Source organism: Nycticebus coucang, chromosome X, assembly GCF_027406575.1.
Source record: "Nycticebus coucang isolate mNycCou1 chromosome X, mNycCou1.pri, whole genome shotgun sequence".
Taxonomy (NCBI): Eukaryota; Metazoa; Chordata; class Mammalia; order Primates; family Lorisidae; genus Nycticebus; species Nycticebus coucang.
Genome location: NC_069804.1, coordinates 111,708,464 through 111,723,820, shown reverse-complemented (window position 1 = coordinate 111,723,820; position 15,357 = coordinate 111,708,464). Strand labels below are relative to the sequence as shown.

General features: G+C 42.1%; 1 protein-coding gene across 1 annotated transcript; it reads left to right on the top strand.

Moving 5' to 3' along the window:
* Positions 1-8,595: 8,595 nt before the first annotated feature.
* On the top strand, positions 8,596-9,078 carry LOC128578533 (60S ribosomal protein L21-like). Its single transcript, XM_053581212.1, has one exon. It carries the CDS (start codon positions 8,596-8,598, stop codon positions 9,076-9,078), a length of 483 nt encoding a protein of 160 aa, XP_053437187.1.
* The last annotated feature ends 6,279 nt before the right edge of the window (positions 9,079-15,357 follow it).

Below are 15,357 nucleotides of genomic sequence, written 5' to 3'. Positions count from 1 at the left end.
GTAGCTGGGACTATAGGCGTCTGCCACAATACCCGGCTATTTTTTTTGTTGTTGCAGTTTGGCTGGGGCTGGGTTTGAACCCACCACCCTCGGCATATGGGGCCAGCGCCCTATCCACTGAGCCACAGGCACTGCCCCACTCACACTTTCATATGAAAGATAAATCACAACTATAGCCCAGGATGTAGGAGGGAAGAGGAGGGGGGGGAGAGGAGGGGGGAGATTTGATGGAGGGAGGGTAAACAGTGGGACCACACCTATGGAGCATATTGCAAGGGTACATGTCAAATCTACTAAGTATAGAATATAAGTGTCTTAATGCAATAATTAAGTAAATTAGGTGAAACCCTATATTAACTAATTTGATCTAAGTTTTCCAAATTGTATATAAAATCAGCATATTTTACCCCATAAATGCGTTAATGTATACATAATCTATGTGTATGTGACTTAATTTTAAAAACCTGCCAACATTTGAGGGTTCTTTTCCCATCATATTAACTATTATCCCTGATTCACCCCCAGTCAAGACAAGCCCAGTGGCCCTTAGCTTTGTAAAGGTTTTGCTTTGAATCACAATGGGGAAACAGGCTTGGGACAACACAAATAGTAGGTATGGGGAAATTGCAAAAGTTATGGAATTTTACAGATTTCTAACAGTCAACTCTGATTCATAGTTCATTCCTTACTGATATGGTGATTACAAAGATCCCTCTTGGTCATCATTCTTCAGTGGGGTTTCATCGAGCTTTCCCACTTGACACAAAACTCAGAAGCATAAAATAAAAGAGTGTTACTTTTGTCTACATAAAACATCCTGAACAAAAAGTTCCATAAGCAAAATTAAAAACAACAAAAGGGGAGCAAATATTTGAAACTTTTTCACAAAAGACTAAATAGTCTTATTTATATAAAGCGCTCCTACAAATCAGTAATAAAAGATAAATAATTCAATAGATATATGGGTGGGCAAGAGATATTAGGGTTCTCCAGGAGAGCAAAACCGATTAGATATACATAGATATAAGAGGGGATTTACCACAGGGTTGGCTCACCCAATTATGAAGGCAAAGAAGTCCTATGATCTGACACCTGCAAGCTGGAGAACCATGGAAGTGGCTGGTATTAAGTCACAGAGTCCAAACGCCAGAGAACCTGGAGCTTTGATGTCCAAAGGCAAAAGAAGATGGATATCCCAGCTCCAAAAGACAGAGAATTTGCACCTTTTTATTCTGTCTGGGCCTTTGATTGGATGATGCTACTCTACATTGGTATGGGTGGATCTTCTTTATTCAGTCTACTGATTCCAATGCTAATCTCTTCTGGACACACCCCCACAGACACAATCAGAAATAATGTGTAACCATCTATCTGGATATTCCTTAACCCAGTCAGGCTGACACAAAATTAATTATCATAGATATAAAGACATGGCTTTAAGAAATGGAAATCCAAATGGTTCTTGAATGTATGAAGTAAATTCTATATTTAAGAGAATTTAAAAAACCTGTGCTGAAATGTTTCTCATCTATTAGAGTGGAAAAGCAAAAGTCTGATAACATACTTTTTTTTTTTTTTAGAGACTGAGTCTCACTTTGTTTCCCTTGGTAGAGAGCTGTGGCGTCACAGCTCACAGCAACCTCCAGCGCTTGGGCTTAGGCGATTCTCTTGCCTCAGCCTCCCGAGTAGCTGGAACCCCAGGCACCTGCCACAGTGCTCGGCTATTTTTTCTTGCAGTTTGGCTGGGGCCGAGTTTGAACCCGCCACCCTCGGTATATGTGTGGCCAGTGCCCTGCTCACTGAGCCACAGGCGCTGCCCGGTGATAACATACTTTCATATGCGGATGTAAAGAAACAAGTACTCTCTTATAGGAGGAAATATAAATTGGCACTACCTCCACAGACAGCTGTTGAGCAATATCTGCCAAATTATAAATGTACAAATCTTCCATTCCAGAAATATGACTTCTAGGAATTCATCCTACAAAGATAGTTACATATATGCAAAATGACATATAAACGTTTATAATAATAAAAAACTGGAAAAAACCCAAGTGTCTCTCAGTAAGATATTTATTAAATAATTTTCCTACAGTGAGACGCTTATTTCTCAACTATAAAAAAGAATAAGGAACCTCTTTATATATTGATAGGGAATGAGCGCCAATATATATCGTTAAATTTAAAAACCAAGATTCTAGGCCGGCTGAGATAACTCATACCTGTAATCCTAGCACTCTGGGAGGCCAAGGAGGGTGGATTGACAGAGCTCACGGGTTCAAGACCAGCTTGAGCAAGAGCGAGTCCCTGTCTCTAAAAATAGCTGGGCATTGTGGCAGGCACCTGTAGTCCCAGCTACTCAGGAGGCTGAAGCAAGAGGATCACTTGAGCCCAAGAGTTTGAGGTTGCTGTGAGCTATGACGCTACAGCACTCTACCAAGGGTGACAAAGTGAGACTCTGTCTCAAAAAAATAAAAACCGGGCAGTGCCTGTGGCTCAAAGGGGTAGGGCACCGGCCCCATATGCCAGAGTTGGCAGGTTCAAACCCAGCCCCGGCCAAAAACTGCAAAAAAAAAAACCAAACAGGATTCAGGACACAGTGTGCTACCATTTATGCAAAAAGGGGGTATTGGCAGGGCGCGCTGTCCACACCTGTAATCCTAGCACTCTGGGAGGCCAAGGCAGGTGGATTGCTTGAGCTCAGTAGTTAGAAACCAGCCTGAGCCAGAGCAAGACTCTGTCTCTAAAAAATAGCCGGGTGTTTTTTTGTGGAGGGCATCTGTAGTCCCAGCTACTTGGGAGGCTGAGGCAAGAGGATTGCTTGAGCCCAAGAGTTTGAAGCTGCTGTGAACTATGATGCCAAGATACTACCGAGGGCAACAAAGTGAGATTCTGTCTAATAAAAAAAGGGGTTGGATTAAAGTACGTGCACACATATTTGTTTGAATATTTGAATAAGCATAAATTATCTCTTGAAGGCTATTGGTTGCCTCTGAGGAAAAGAACTGGGTGGTTGGGAGGTATGGGTGGGAGGAAGACTTTTTTTTGTTTTTTTTTTTGAGACAGAGTCTCACTTTGTTGCCCTCAGTAGAGTGCTATACCGTCACAGCTCACAGCAACCTCCAACTCTTGGACTTAGGCGATTCTCTTGCCTCAGATTCCAAAGTAGCTGGGACTACAGACTCCTGCCATAACACCCGGCTATTTTTGTTGAGTTGTCACTGCTGTTTTAGCTGGCTGGGGCCCAGTTAGAATCCACCACCCTTGATATATGGGGCTGGCATCCTACCCACTGAACCACAGGCGCTGACTAGAAGACTTTTTTTTTTTTTGAGACAGTCTCACTTTCTTCACTTTCTTTCTCACCATGGTCTTAGCCTAGCCCATAGCACCTCAAACTCCGGAGTTCAAATGATCCTTTTGCCTCAGCCTTCTGAGGAGCTGGGACCACAGGCACCCACCACCATGGCTGGCCTTTTTTTTTTTTTTTTTTTTTAGGAGAGATGGAGTCTCGCTCCTGATGATGCTGGTCCCAAGCTTCTGGGAGATCCTCCTGCCTTGGCCTCCCAGAGTCCAGAATCACATGCCTGAGGCACCACGCCCAGCAGGAGGGAAATTTTATGCTATTAATATGTATTTTTTCTCTATTGTCTTTTGAATTTTGAATCATGTGAGTGAATTACCTATTCAAAAAGTAAATATTGTTTTAAAAATAACATTTCTCCCCATTTCAGTACTTTGAACTCTACATTAAAAAGTGTGGAGGCATGATACAAACCATTTTCAGGAATAAAAACCCTGTGTTTCAGCTATAATACTCTCAGATGCCCATTAATCTCTTTATATTTAAAGACCTCAAGGGCCTGGCAAGGTGGCTCACACCTGTAATCCTAAAACTCTGGGAGGCCAAGTGGGGGTGGATCACCTAAGCTCACGAGTTTGAGACCAGCCTAAGCCAGAGTGTGACTGTCTCTAAAAATAGCCTGGCATTGCGGCGGTGCCTGTAGTCCCAGTTACTTGGGAGGCTGAGGCAAGAGAATCGCTTGAGCCTAGGAGTCTGAGGTTGCTGTGAGCTATGTCACACTCTACTGAGGCTGACAAATTGAGATACTGTCTCAAAAAATAAATAAAAATAAATATCTCAAGCCGAGCTGAGTAGGGTGAGGTGCCTGAGACATACACTTCATTTGCAAAATTTAAGTGGGGGGGTGGGCAAAAACATCAGTAGTCTAGAGGAATGATTTTTTTTTTGCAGCTTTTGGCTGGGACCAGGTTTGAACCCACCACTTCTGGTATATAGGGCCGGTACCCTACTTTTTGAGCCACAGGCACTGCCCAAGAGGAATGATATTTTAATGTACTATTTTAAAAATCAAATTAATGCAAAAAATTCATGATGAGCAAAATACCACTTTTTTGTTGTTGTTGTTTGAGACAGAGTCTCACTATGTTGCCCTGGGTAGAGGTGCTGTGGCATCACAGCTCACAGCAACCTCCAACTCCTGGGCTCAAGCGATTCTCTTGCCTCTGCCTCCCAAGTAGCTGAGACTATAAGCGCCTGCCACAACGCCCGGCTATTTTTGTTGTTGTTGTTGCCGTTGTCATTGTTGTTTAGCAGGCACAGGCCGGGTTGGAACCCACCAACCTCCGTGCATGTGGCGGGCGCTGTAACCACTGTGCTACAGGTGCCGCCAAAAAATAACACAATTTTAAATAAAGACAGGATCAGTAATAGTGCCATACTGAGCCATATTGGAGCCTGGGGCAAAAGGAAAAATATAGGTGTTGTATACATGATTCCAGGTATTCTTTTTTGTTGTTGTTGGGTTTTTTTTTTTTGAGGCAGAGTCTCACTGTGCCGCCCTGGGTAGAGTGCTGTGGCATCACAGCTCACAGCAACCTCCAACTCCTGGGCTCAAGCAATTCTTTTGCCTCAGCCTCCCAAATAGCTGGGACTATAGTCGCCTGCCACAATGCCCGGCTATTTTTGTTGTTGTTGTTGCTGTTGTAGTTGTCATTGTTTGGCGGGCCAGGACAGGTTCGAACGCGTCAGCCCTGGTGTATGTGGCTGGCACCCTAATAGCTGAGTTACAGGCGCCAAGCCATGATTTCATATATTCTTAAATGGTGTTTTCCAAAACATTAAAGCAGTTGAAAAATATTGAAAATTGAAAAATGCGGCAAGGTGCGATGGCTCACACCTGTAATCCTGTGGGAGGCCGAGGCAGGTGGATCACCTAAGCTCATGAGTTTAAGACCAGCCTGAGCAAGAACGAGACCCTATCTCTAAAAATTGCTGAGCATTGTGGTGGGCACCTCTAGTCCCAGCTACTTGAGAGGCTGAGTCACTTAAGCCCAAGAGTTTGAGGTTGCTGTAAGCTGTGACATCATTGCACTCTACTAAGAGTGACAAAGTGAGACTCTGTCTCAAAAAAAAAAAAAAGAAAAAGAAGATTGAAAAATACATTAAAACTCACAGCATCTAGTCTTCAGATATGCTTTACTAAAAACAAATATAGGCGGCGCCTGTGGCTCAGTGAGTAGGGCACTGGCCCCATATGCCGAGGGTGGCGGGTTCAAACCCAGCCCCAGCCAAACTGCAACAAAAAAATAGCCGGGCGTTGTGGCAGACACCTGTAGTCCCAGCTGCTCGGGAGGCTGAGGCAAGAGAATCGCGTAAGCCCAAGAGTTAGAGGTTGCTGTGAGCCGTGTGATGCCACGGCACTCTACCCAAGGGCGGTACAGTGAGACTCTGTCTCTACAAAAAAAAAAAAACAAAAAAACAAATATAAATCTTTTTTTTTTTTGCAGTTTTTGACCAGGGCTGGGTTTGAACACACTACCTCTGGCATATGGGGCCCGGCGCCCTACTCCTCTGAGCCACAGGTGTCACCCAAATATAATTTTTTTTAAAACTCATGGCAGCTAAATTTAAATACATTATTTCCATCAAAACTAGAATTTATTAAATTTTATGTTCCTGCTTTTCTTTCTTTCTTTCTTTTCTTTTTTTTTTTTTTTTTGAGATAGAGCCTCAAGCTGTTGCCCTGGGTAGAGTGTTGTGGCGTCACAGCTCAAAGCAACCTCCAGCTCTTGGGTTTAAGTGATTCTCTTGCCTCAGCCTCCCAAGTAGCTGGGACTACAGGCACCTGTCACAGCGCCTGGCTATTTTTGTTGTTGCAGTTTTCATTGTTTTAGCTGGCCCGGGCCCGGCTTGAATCTGCCAGCCTCGGAGTATGTGGTGGGTAACCTACCCACTGAGCTATGGGCACTGCCCATGTTCCTGGTTTTAATGAAAGCGAAATCATCAAAAATATTTCCATTAAAACCAGAAGCTTGGCTCGGCGCCTGTGGCTCAAGCAGCTAAGGTGCCAGCCATATACACCTGAGCTGGTGGGTTTGAATTCAGCCCTGCCCGCCAAACAACAATGACGGCTGCAACCAAAAAATAGCTGGGCGTTGTGGCAGGCACCTGTTGTCTCAGCTACTTGGGAGGCAGAGAAAGAAGAATTGCTTGAGCCCAGGAGTTGGAGGTTGCTGTGAGCTGTAATGCCACGGCACTCTACCCAGGGTGACAGCCTGAGGCTCTGTCTCAAAAAAAACATAAAAAAAAATATATATATATATATACACAGAAGCTTAGAGCCAGGTGAGGTGGCTCACACCTGTAATCCCAGCACTCTGAGAGGCGGAGGCAAGTAGATTGCCTGAGCTCATGATTTCGAGACCAGCCAGAACCAGAGCGAGACCTTGTCTCTAAAAATAGCTGGGCAGGGCACCCATAGCTCAGTGGTTAGAATGTGAGCCACATGCACTGGGATCGGTGGGTTTGAAACTGGCCCAGGCCTGCTAAAAAATAAAATAAAATAATAAAAATAGAAACAAAGGTCAGCACCCATAGCATAGTGGTTAGGGCGCCAGCTACATACAATGAAGCTGGCGGGTTTCATTCCAGCTGGGGCCTGCTAAACAACAATGACAACTACAACAGAAAATAGCCAGGCATTGTGGTGGGCACCTGTAGTCCCAGCTACTTGGGAGGCTGAGGCAAGAGAGTCACTTAAGCCCAAAAGTTTGAGGTTTCTGTGAGCTATGATGCCACAGCACTCTACCAAGGGTGACAAAGTGAGACTCTGTCTCAAAATAATAAAAAATAAATAAAAATAGCTGGGCATAGTGTCTGTAGTCCCAGTGCCTGTAGTCTCAGCTATTTGGGAGGCTGAGGCAAGAGAATCGCTGAAGCCCAATAGTTTGAGGTCGCTGTGAGCTGTAACGCCATAGCACGCTACTGAGGGTAACAAAGTAAGACTCTGCCTCCAAAGAAAAACAAACAAACACAACAACAACAACAACAACAAAAACAATCCTGAAGCTTAGGCCTAATATGAATTTGTAGAATTCAAGGGAAGTCCTAGAAATCTGGGGCAATTTAAATGCAAGGTAAGCATTGGAGAATCTCTGGAGATGAGAATCACAAGGTAGACATGGACCATATAGTTATGTCATGCTAAGGAATTTGGATTTTGTGTTGAAGGTGATGGGGTACCTCTAAAGTATTTTTTTTTTTTTGAGACAAAGTCTCAAGCTGTTGCCATGGTGTCATAGCTCACAACAATCTCCAACTCTTGGGCTCTAGGGATCCTCTTGCCTTAGGTTTTTTTCTATTTTTAGTAGAGATGGGGTCTCACTTTTGCTCAGGCTGTTTTCAAACTCGTGAGCTCAAGCTATTCATCCACCTCAGCCTCCCAGAGTGCAAGGATTACAGGTGTGAGCCACCACGCCTGGACCCTCTAAAGCAGGCATCCTCAAACTTTTTAAACAGGGGGCCAATTCACTGTCCCTCAGACCATTGGAGGCCCAGACTATAGTTAAAAAAAAAAAACTATGAACAAATTCCTATGCACACTGCACATATCTTATTTTGAAGTAAAAAACAAAATGGGAACAAATACAATTCACACCGCTTCATAAGGCCCGCAGGCCGCAGTTTGAGGACGCCTGCTCTAAAGTATTTTAAGCACATTAATTTCAAAATATTACAATCACATTGAGTACTGAGGACTAATAAAAGGGCAAGACAGGAAGTAGAGACCTGGTAGTTTTTTTTTTTTTTTTTTTTGGTTTTTGGCCAGGGCTGGGTTTGAACTCGCCACCTCCGGCATATGGGATCAGCGCCCTACTCCTTGAGCCACAGGTGCCGCCCAAGAGACCTGGTAGATATTTATTTTTATTTTTTTTTATTTTGCAGTTTTTGGCTGGGGCTGGGTTTGAACCCACCACCTCTGGCACATGGGGCTGGCACCCTACTCCTTTGATCCACAGGCACCGCCCTGACCTGGTAGATTTTTAAGGTAGAAATATAATTCTAAGATAGAGAAAGGCTAAGTTCTGAAGACTGAATGTGAGGAATAAGAGGATATGAATAAGGATAATCAACCACTCAGATTCACCAAATACAATACAGTCTGCTCTTTATCCTTATTATATTATATGTTCACTCCCGACATGTGTGAAAGGAAATAAATTATTCTCTCCTTTTTAAGAAGCTTTCCGAGTCTTTCAGCCGGAGACGCCATCTTCCAGTAATTCACCAAAATGACAAACACAAAGGGAAAGAGGAAGGGCCCCCGATACATATTCTCTAGGCCTTTTAGAAAACATGGAGTTGTTCCTTTGGCTACATATATGCAAATCTACAAGAAAGGTGATATTGTAGACTTTAAGGGAATGGGTACTGTTCAAAAAGGCATGCCACACAAATGTTACCATGGCAAAACTGGAAGAGTTTACAATGTTACCCAGCATGCTATTGGCATTGTTGTAAACAAACAAGTTAAGAGCAAGATCCTGGCTAAGAGGATTAATGTTCGTATTGAGCATATTAAGCACTCTAAGAGCCGAAATAGTTTCCTGAAACGTGTAAAGGAAAATGATCAGAAAAAGAAGGAAGCCAAAGAGAAAGGTACCTGGGTTCAACTGATGTGCCAGCCTGCGCCACCCAGAGAAGCCCACTTTGTGAGAACTAACAGAAAGGAGCTTGAGCTCCTGGAACCCATTCCCTATGAATTCATGTCATAATAAGCATGTAACATAGCGCACAGGAGTACCAGTGGACCCATGTTTTTAGGTGCAAGAACCCATTTATTCCCCATGAGCTCATAGCATAATAGGTGTACAGCAGTGATACAAGGTGCAGGAAACTATTTCCCATGAATTCAAAAGTCAATCAACACTTCGTCACATTCAATGGCAAGGTGCCTCCCTGAACTACTGGAACCTCTTCCCTATGAATTCATGGCATGGTAGATAAAAATAATAGCGTAAAAATGTTCATTCACTAAAAGTGTGATATTTTTTCCCCCTAAAGAAGTATTAAAGCAAATTTTAATGTGTCCTTAAAAAAAAAAAAAAAGAAGCTTGCCAAGCACCTTTTATTTTTGTAGCAGAGCATACCCCAAAAAGTTGAGAACCGTTAATGTCGTCAATTTCTCCTATCCATTCATAATATATATGCAAAATGTGAGATGAAGCTTTCCCCTTATCTTAGCTATAGTCCATTTACTTTTTTTTTTTTTTTTTTGAGACAGAGCCTCAAGCTATCACACTGGGTAGAGTGCTGTGGCATCACAGCTCACAGCAAACTCCAACTCCTCGGCTCAAGCAATTCTCCTGCCTCTGCCTCCCAAGTAGCTGGGACTACAGGCGCCTGCCACAATGCCCAGCTATTTTTTGGTTGCAGCCATCACTGTTGTTTGGCGGGCCCGGGCTGTTCAAACCCCGCCAGCTTAGGTGTATGTGGTTGGCGCCTTAGCCACTTGAGCACAGGCGCCCAGCCCACTGTTCATTTCAAGAAAGTCTTTCTCAAGAAACTGGCAAGAAATCTGGTATTCTGCCAAATGTGCCAAGATTCATATATATAGATATTAATATATATCTATATATATGAATATATGTATAGTAGCAGACTCAAGTGACTGGTAGGTTGTAGGTTGACAGTTTTGTTTTCTTTCTTGGGCAAACAAAAAAAAAACTTTAAAGATGAAATAAGGCATAGAAAAATCCATTTACATTCTCCTAAGAAAGAAAGGGGTATGACCTTCTAAATTAAAATTCGTTAAGAATTTAATCTAAGATTGGCATCTAAACCAATGCTGCCTGCCATACCAAAATTATTTTCCTTTGAAAATAATTGCAGCCTGAGCAAGAATGAGGCCTCTTCTCTACAAAAAAAGAAAAGAAAATAAAGGAAAAATTAGCTGGGCATGGTGACACACACCTATAGTCCCAGCTACTTGGGAGGCTGAGATAGGAGGATCCCTTGAGCCCAGGTATTTGAGGTTTCAGTGAGCTATGAGGATGCCACTAATGTCTAGCCTGTGCAACAGAGCAAGATCTTATCTCAAAAAAAAAATAAAATGATAAGGTTCGGCACCTGTGGCTCAAGTGGCTAGGGCGCCAGCCATATACACCTGAGCTGGTGGGTTCGAATCCAGCCAGGGCCCGCCAAACAACAATGATGGCCGCAACCAAAAAAATAGCCGAGTGTTGTGACGGGCGCCTGTGGTCCCAGCTCCTTGGGAGGCGGAGGCAGGAGACTCGCTTGAGCCCAGGAGTTGGAGGTTGCTATGAGCTGTGATGCCATGGCACTCTACCCAGGGCGACAGCTTGAGGCTCTGTCTCAAAAACAATAATAATAATAATGATAATAAAATAAAATCTCTAATGTCCATTCTGGTAATATGGTAGCCAAAATAACCTGAAAGTCCTTTCATACTGCAAAACGCTTAGAAATAACAAATAAAATATAGCATCCTTTTAAACATATGGCTGAGATTGCAAGTCAGTAAAGCAAATCACCAGGAGTTCAAAACACAAAATGGAAAACCAAAAGCCAGAGCATTCGGTGGGAGGTGAAATTTCAGCTGCTTCAGGGAGGTGAGGGATCAGTATTTGCAGACAGTTTGCTTACCTCATTATGCAAAGTGCTTAGGTTTTGCTGGCCTTGTAGAGGCAGGACAGAGCCTTGGGCCTAAGGAAGGCAATGGGTCAGAACTGAGACACCTGTAGAAAGCTGGAACTTTCAAAGGACTAAACCTTTAATAAAGTTGAATTGGACAGAAACCATTTGCTACCACAGGAGGACAATCTGGGAAGGAAGAAAAATGTCTGCCTATGATGATTTGTAACCTCGGGCCTGGTTTCACATGGATTTGGCATTCAAATATATATATATATATATATATCTTCTGTAATGTCAGGGAAACTTTCACACCAAAAAATGAGCATAACGTAGTTCTTAGCTGGCAAAAGCAACTAAAAAATAGCTCTAGAGAGACACTCTTCACAAAATCCCCACAGGTAAAGCTGCACTGAACACAACTTACAATAAAAAATTATAAAACACAGGAAGAAACACTGTACCTGAAGCGACTATCTGAAGACACATCAAACAGGATTGGACGCTAAGATCTGAAGATAATAAAATAATCTAATATATACTACAAAATAACTTTGTTTAAAATAATTAAAGACATCATTTAAAACATAAGAAATGAACAAGACACTATTTCAAAAAGACCAGGTAGTATTAAAAAGGAATTCTAGGGCGGTGCCTGTGGCTCAAAGGAGTAGGGCGCTGGCCCATATACTGGTAGGAGGTGGTGGCCCTGGCCAAGAAAAAAAAAAAGAATTCTAGAAATGAAAAAATGTTTCAAAATTAGAAACTCAGTGGACATATTAAAACAGAAATTGGGCCACAACTAAAAGAAAAATAGTAAACTGGAATATAGATATACAGAATATAGCACAGAGAAATAAAGAAACACAAGATATAAAATAGAAGTAAGGACACATACCAGAAAAATTAACAAAAGTAATGTTCAAAGAAGTAATGGCTGAGGATGTTCCAGAACTTAGGAATTAAAAATATGAATCCTGGGTGGCGCCTGTGGCTCAGTGAGTAGGACACCAGCCCCATATGTCGAGGGTAGCGGGTTTGAACCCAGCCCCAGCCAAACTGCAACAAAAAATAGCCGAACATTGTGGCAGACACCTGCAGTCCCAGCTACTTGGGAGGCTGAGGCAAGAGAATCACCTAAACCCAAGAGCTGGAGGTTGCTGTGAGCTGAGACGCCAAGGCACTCTACCAAGGGTGACAGAGTAAGACTCTCTCTAAAAAAAAAAAAAAAAAAATCCTCAGATTCAGGAATTATGAATCCTGAGTGGGATAAATACAATTAAAACTCACATTTAGGGGTGGCGCCTGTGGCTCAGTGAGTAGGGCGCTGGCCCCATATATTGCGGGTGGAGGGTTCAAACCCGACCCCGGCCAAACTGCAACAAAAAAATAGCCGGGTGTTCTGGCAGGCGCCTGTAGCTTTTGGGGAGGCTGAGGCAAGAGAATCACCTAAGCCCAGGAGTTGGAGGTTGCTGTGATCTCTGTGATGCCACGGCACTCTACCGAGGGCGATAAAGTGAGACTCTGTCTCTACAAAAAAAAATTCACATTTAGAACATTTTGTCGAATCTTCTGAAGACATTGAGACAAATGATTATAATGATGATACTTAACATTTCCTATGTGCCAGGATTGTTCTTTTGTATTTTTTGTTTTACCCAAAAGATAATCATTTTAATATTAATATATTGGTATATTTTCTTCCAGTCTTTTATCAATGCATGTTTATGTACAATACAAAAATTTCAAAACAAAATCAGAATAATATCATACATTTTTTTTTTTTTTAGATAGAGTCTCACTTTGTTGCCCTGAGTAGAATTGCTGTGGTGTTATCATAGCTCACAGCAACCACAAACTCTTGGGCTTAAGCAATCCTCTTGCCTCAGCCTCCTGAGTTGCTGGGACTACAGGCGCCTGTCATGAGCCCCAGCTAATTTTTCTATTTTTTGGTAGAGACAGGGTCCCGATCTCGCTTAGGCTAACCTGGAACTCCTGAGCTCAAGCAATCCACCCTCCCCTTCCTCTCAGAGTGCTAATATTACAGGTGTGAGTCACCTTGCTCAGCCTTGAATTCTTTTTATACTCAATATTTTACTATAAGCATTTTCCCATGTTATTAATCAGCAGCAGTAGCAGCATAAATAACAGGTAACATCTGGGTGGTGTTGTTATGAGCATGAGTTTTGAAGTAGAACTTTTTGGATTTGAATCCCAGCTCACCAGTTACTAGCCAGGCAGCATTGGACAAGTGACTCATCCTATTGCTGATTCTATTTTCTCAGCAGTAAAAACCTACGTCACAGTGACTATTTACTAAACCATCTTTCAGGCACTGTGTTAAACACACAAATAACTCATTTAATACTCACAAAACCCCAGATTTTATGTAGGAGAAAAGTGGGGCTTAGAAAGACTATTAGGTGATTTGCCCAAGATCACATTGCCCAGTGATGGTGCTTGGATTTGAATTCAGCCGTCTCCAAAAACTATGCTCTTGATTATTACGCTACACTATTTTATATCATTTTACTGGCTTCATAGTAGGTATAAATCATAAATCTCACTACAATATTTCTCAAATGTTGCACTATTACACCTAGATCCTTTCCATTTACGTCTCATTACAAATAACCCAGTAAAGCACATCTTGACCCATAAAATACTGGGTGCACTTCAGACAAATTCTTTTAGGGTAGTCCCTCTAAAGTGGATTTACTAAGTTACAAAAAGTATGGGCTGGGCTCAGTGGCTCACACCTGTAATCCTAACACTCTGGGAGGTCTAAGTGGGTGGATTGCTTGAGCTCAGGAATTCGAGACCAGCCTGAGCAAGAGCAAGACCCCATCTCTACTAAAAACAGAAAAACTAGACAGGGGGTTGTGGTGGGTGCCTGTAGTCCAGCTACTAGAGGTGAGTGACTGAGGCAAGAGGTTTGCTCAAGCCCAACAGTTTGAGGTTGCTGTGATCTATGATGCCATGGCACTCTGCCTTGGGTGACAGAGTACAACTTTGTCTCAAAAGTAAAAAAGTGTAATATTTTTAATACTCTTAGTATTTGTTAGCAAATGGTTTTCCAGAAAAGCTGGAACCATTTATTTACCCATTGGTAGTATATGAGAGTAAGGCTGACTTTTTATATATATATATTGATCACCTATGTATGTTCTTTGCCCATTTTTCTTCAGAGATGTTCTTTTTCCTAATTTGTTTGGATGATACGTTCTGTTATATGTTATGTATGTATATATGGTATATATTAAGTTAATCTTATACAGTTACTTATATAGTATGATATTAACCAGTTTATTATTATTATTATTTGAGACAGAATCTCACTATGTCAGTCTTGGTAGAGTGCTGTGGCGTCACAGCTCACAGCAATCTCAAACTCCTGTAACTGGGACTACAGGCGCCCGCCACAACACCCAGTTATTTTTGTTGTTGTTGTTGTTGTTGTTGTTGTTGTAGTTGTTTGGCAGGCCTGGGTTGGGTTCCAACCCACCAGCTCTGGTGTATGCGGCTGGCACCCTAGCCACTGAGCTATAGGGGATGAGCCAATGAGCCAGTATTTTTTAATAAACTTTTTATTTTCAAATAGCTTTGGAGTTACAGAAAAGTTATCAAGATAGTATTGAGCGTTCTCATATACTTCACACCCAGTTTCTCCTATTTTTTTTTTTTTTTTTTTTTTTTAGACAGAGCCTCAAGCTGTCACCGTGGGTAGAGTGCTGTGCATCACAGCTCACAGCAACCTCCAACTCCTGGGCTTAAGCAATTCTCCTGCCTCCACCTCCCAGGTAGCTGGGCCCACAGGAGCCCGCCACAATGCCCAGCCATTTTTTGGTTGCAGCTGTCATTGTTGTTTGGCGGGCCCGAGTTGGATTTGAACCTGCCAGCTCAGGTGTATGTGGCTGGCACCTTAGCCGCTTGAGCCACAGGTGCCGAGCCCAATTTCTCCTATTGTTAACATCTTACTTTAATATGGTATATTTGTCACAATTAATGGACAAATAATTATGCATTATTAACTAAATGTTAAAGTTCATACTTTATTCAGAAACTACAGAAATAATTTGTACCTAATGTCCTTTTTCTGTTCCAAGATACCACACTACATTATGTCCACTTATGGTCCTCTTGGCTGTGGCTGTTTTTGTCTAGCATATCTTTTTGCAAATCTTTTACTTTAATTTGTAATTTATTTTTCAGTTTTATTAAGATAGAATTGAAAAATAATATATATATTCAAAATGTACAACTTGATGATTTGATATACACATGCATTGTTCAATTATAACAACAAATTAATGCATTCTTTACCACATATAGTTACAGTGTGTGTATGTGTGTGTGTGAAGATATGCTCGTTTCTTTCTTTTTCTTTTTTTTGAGACAGA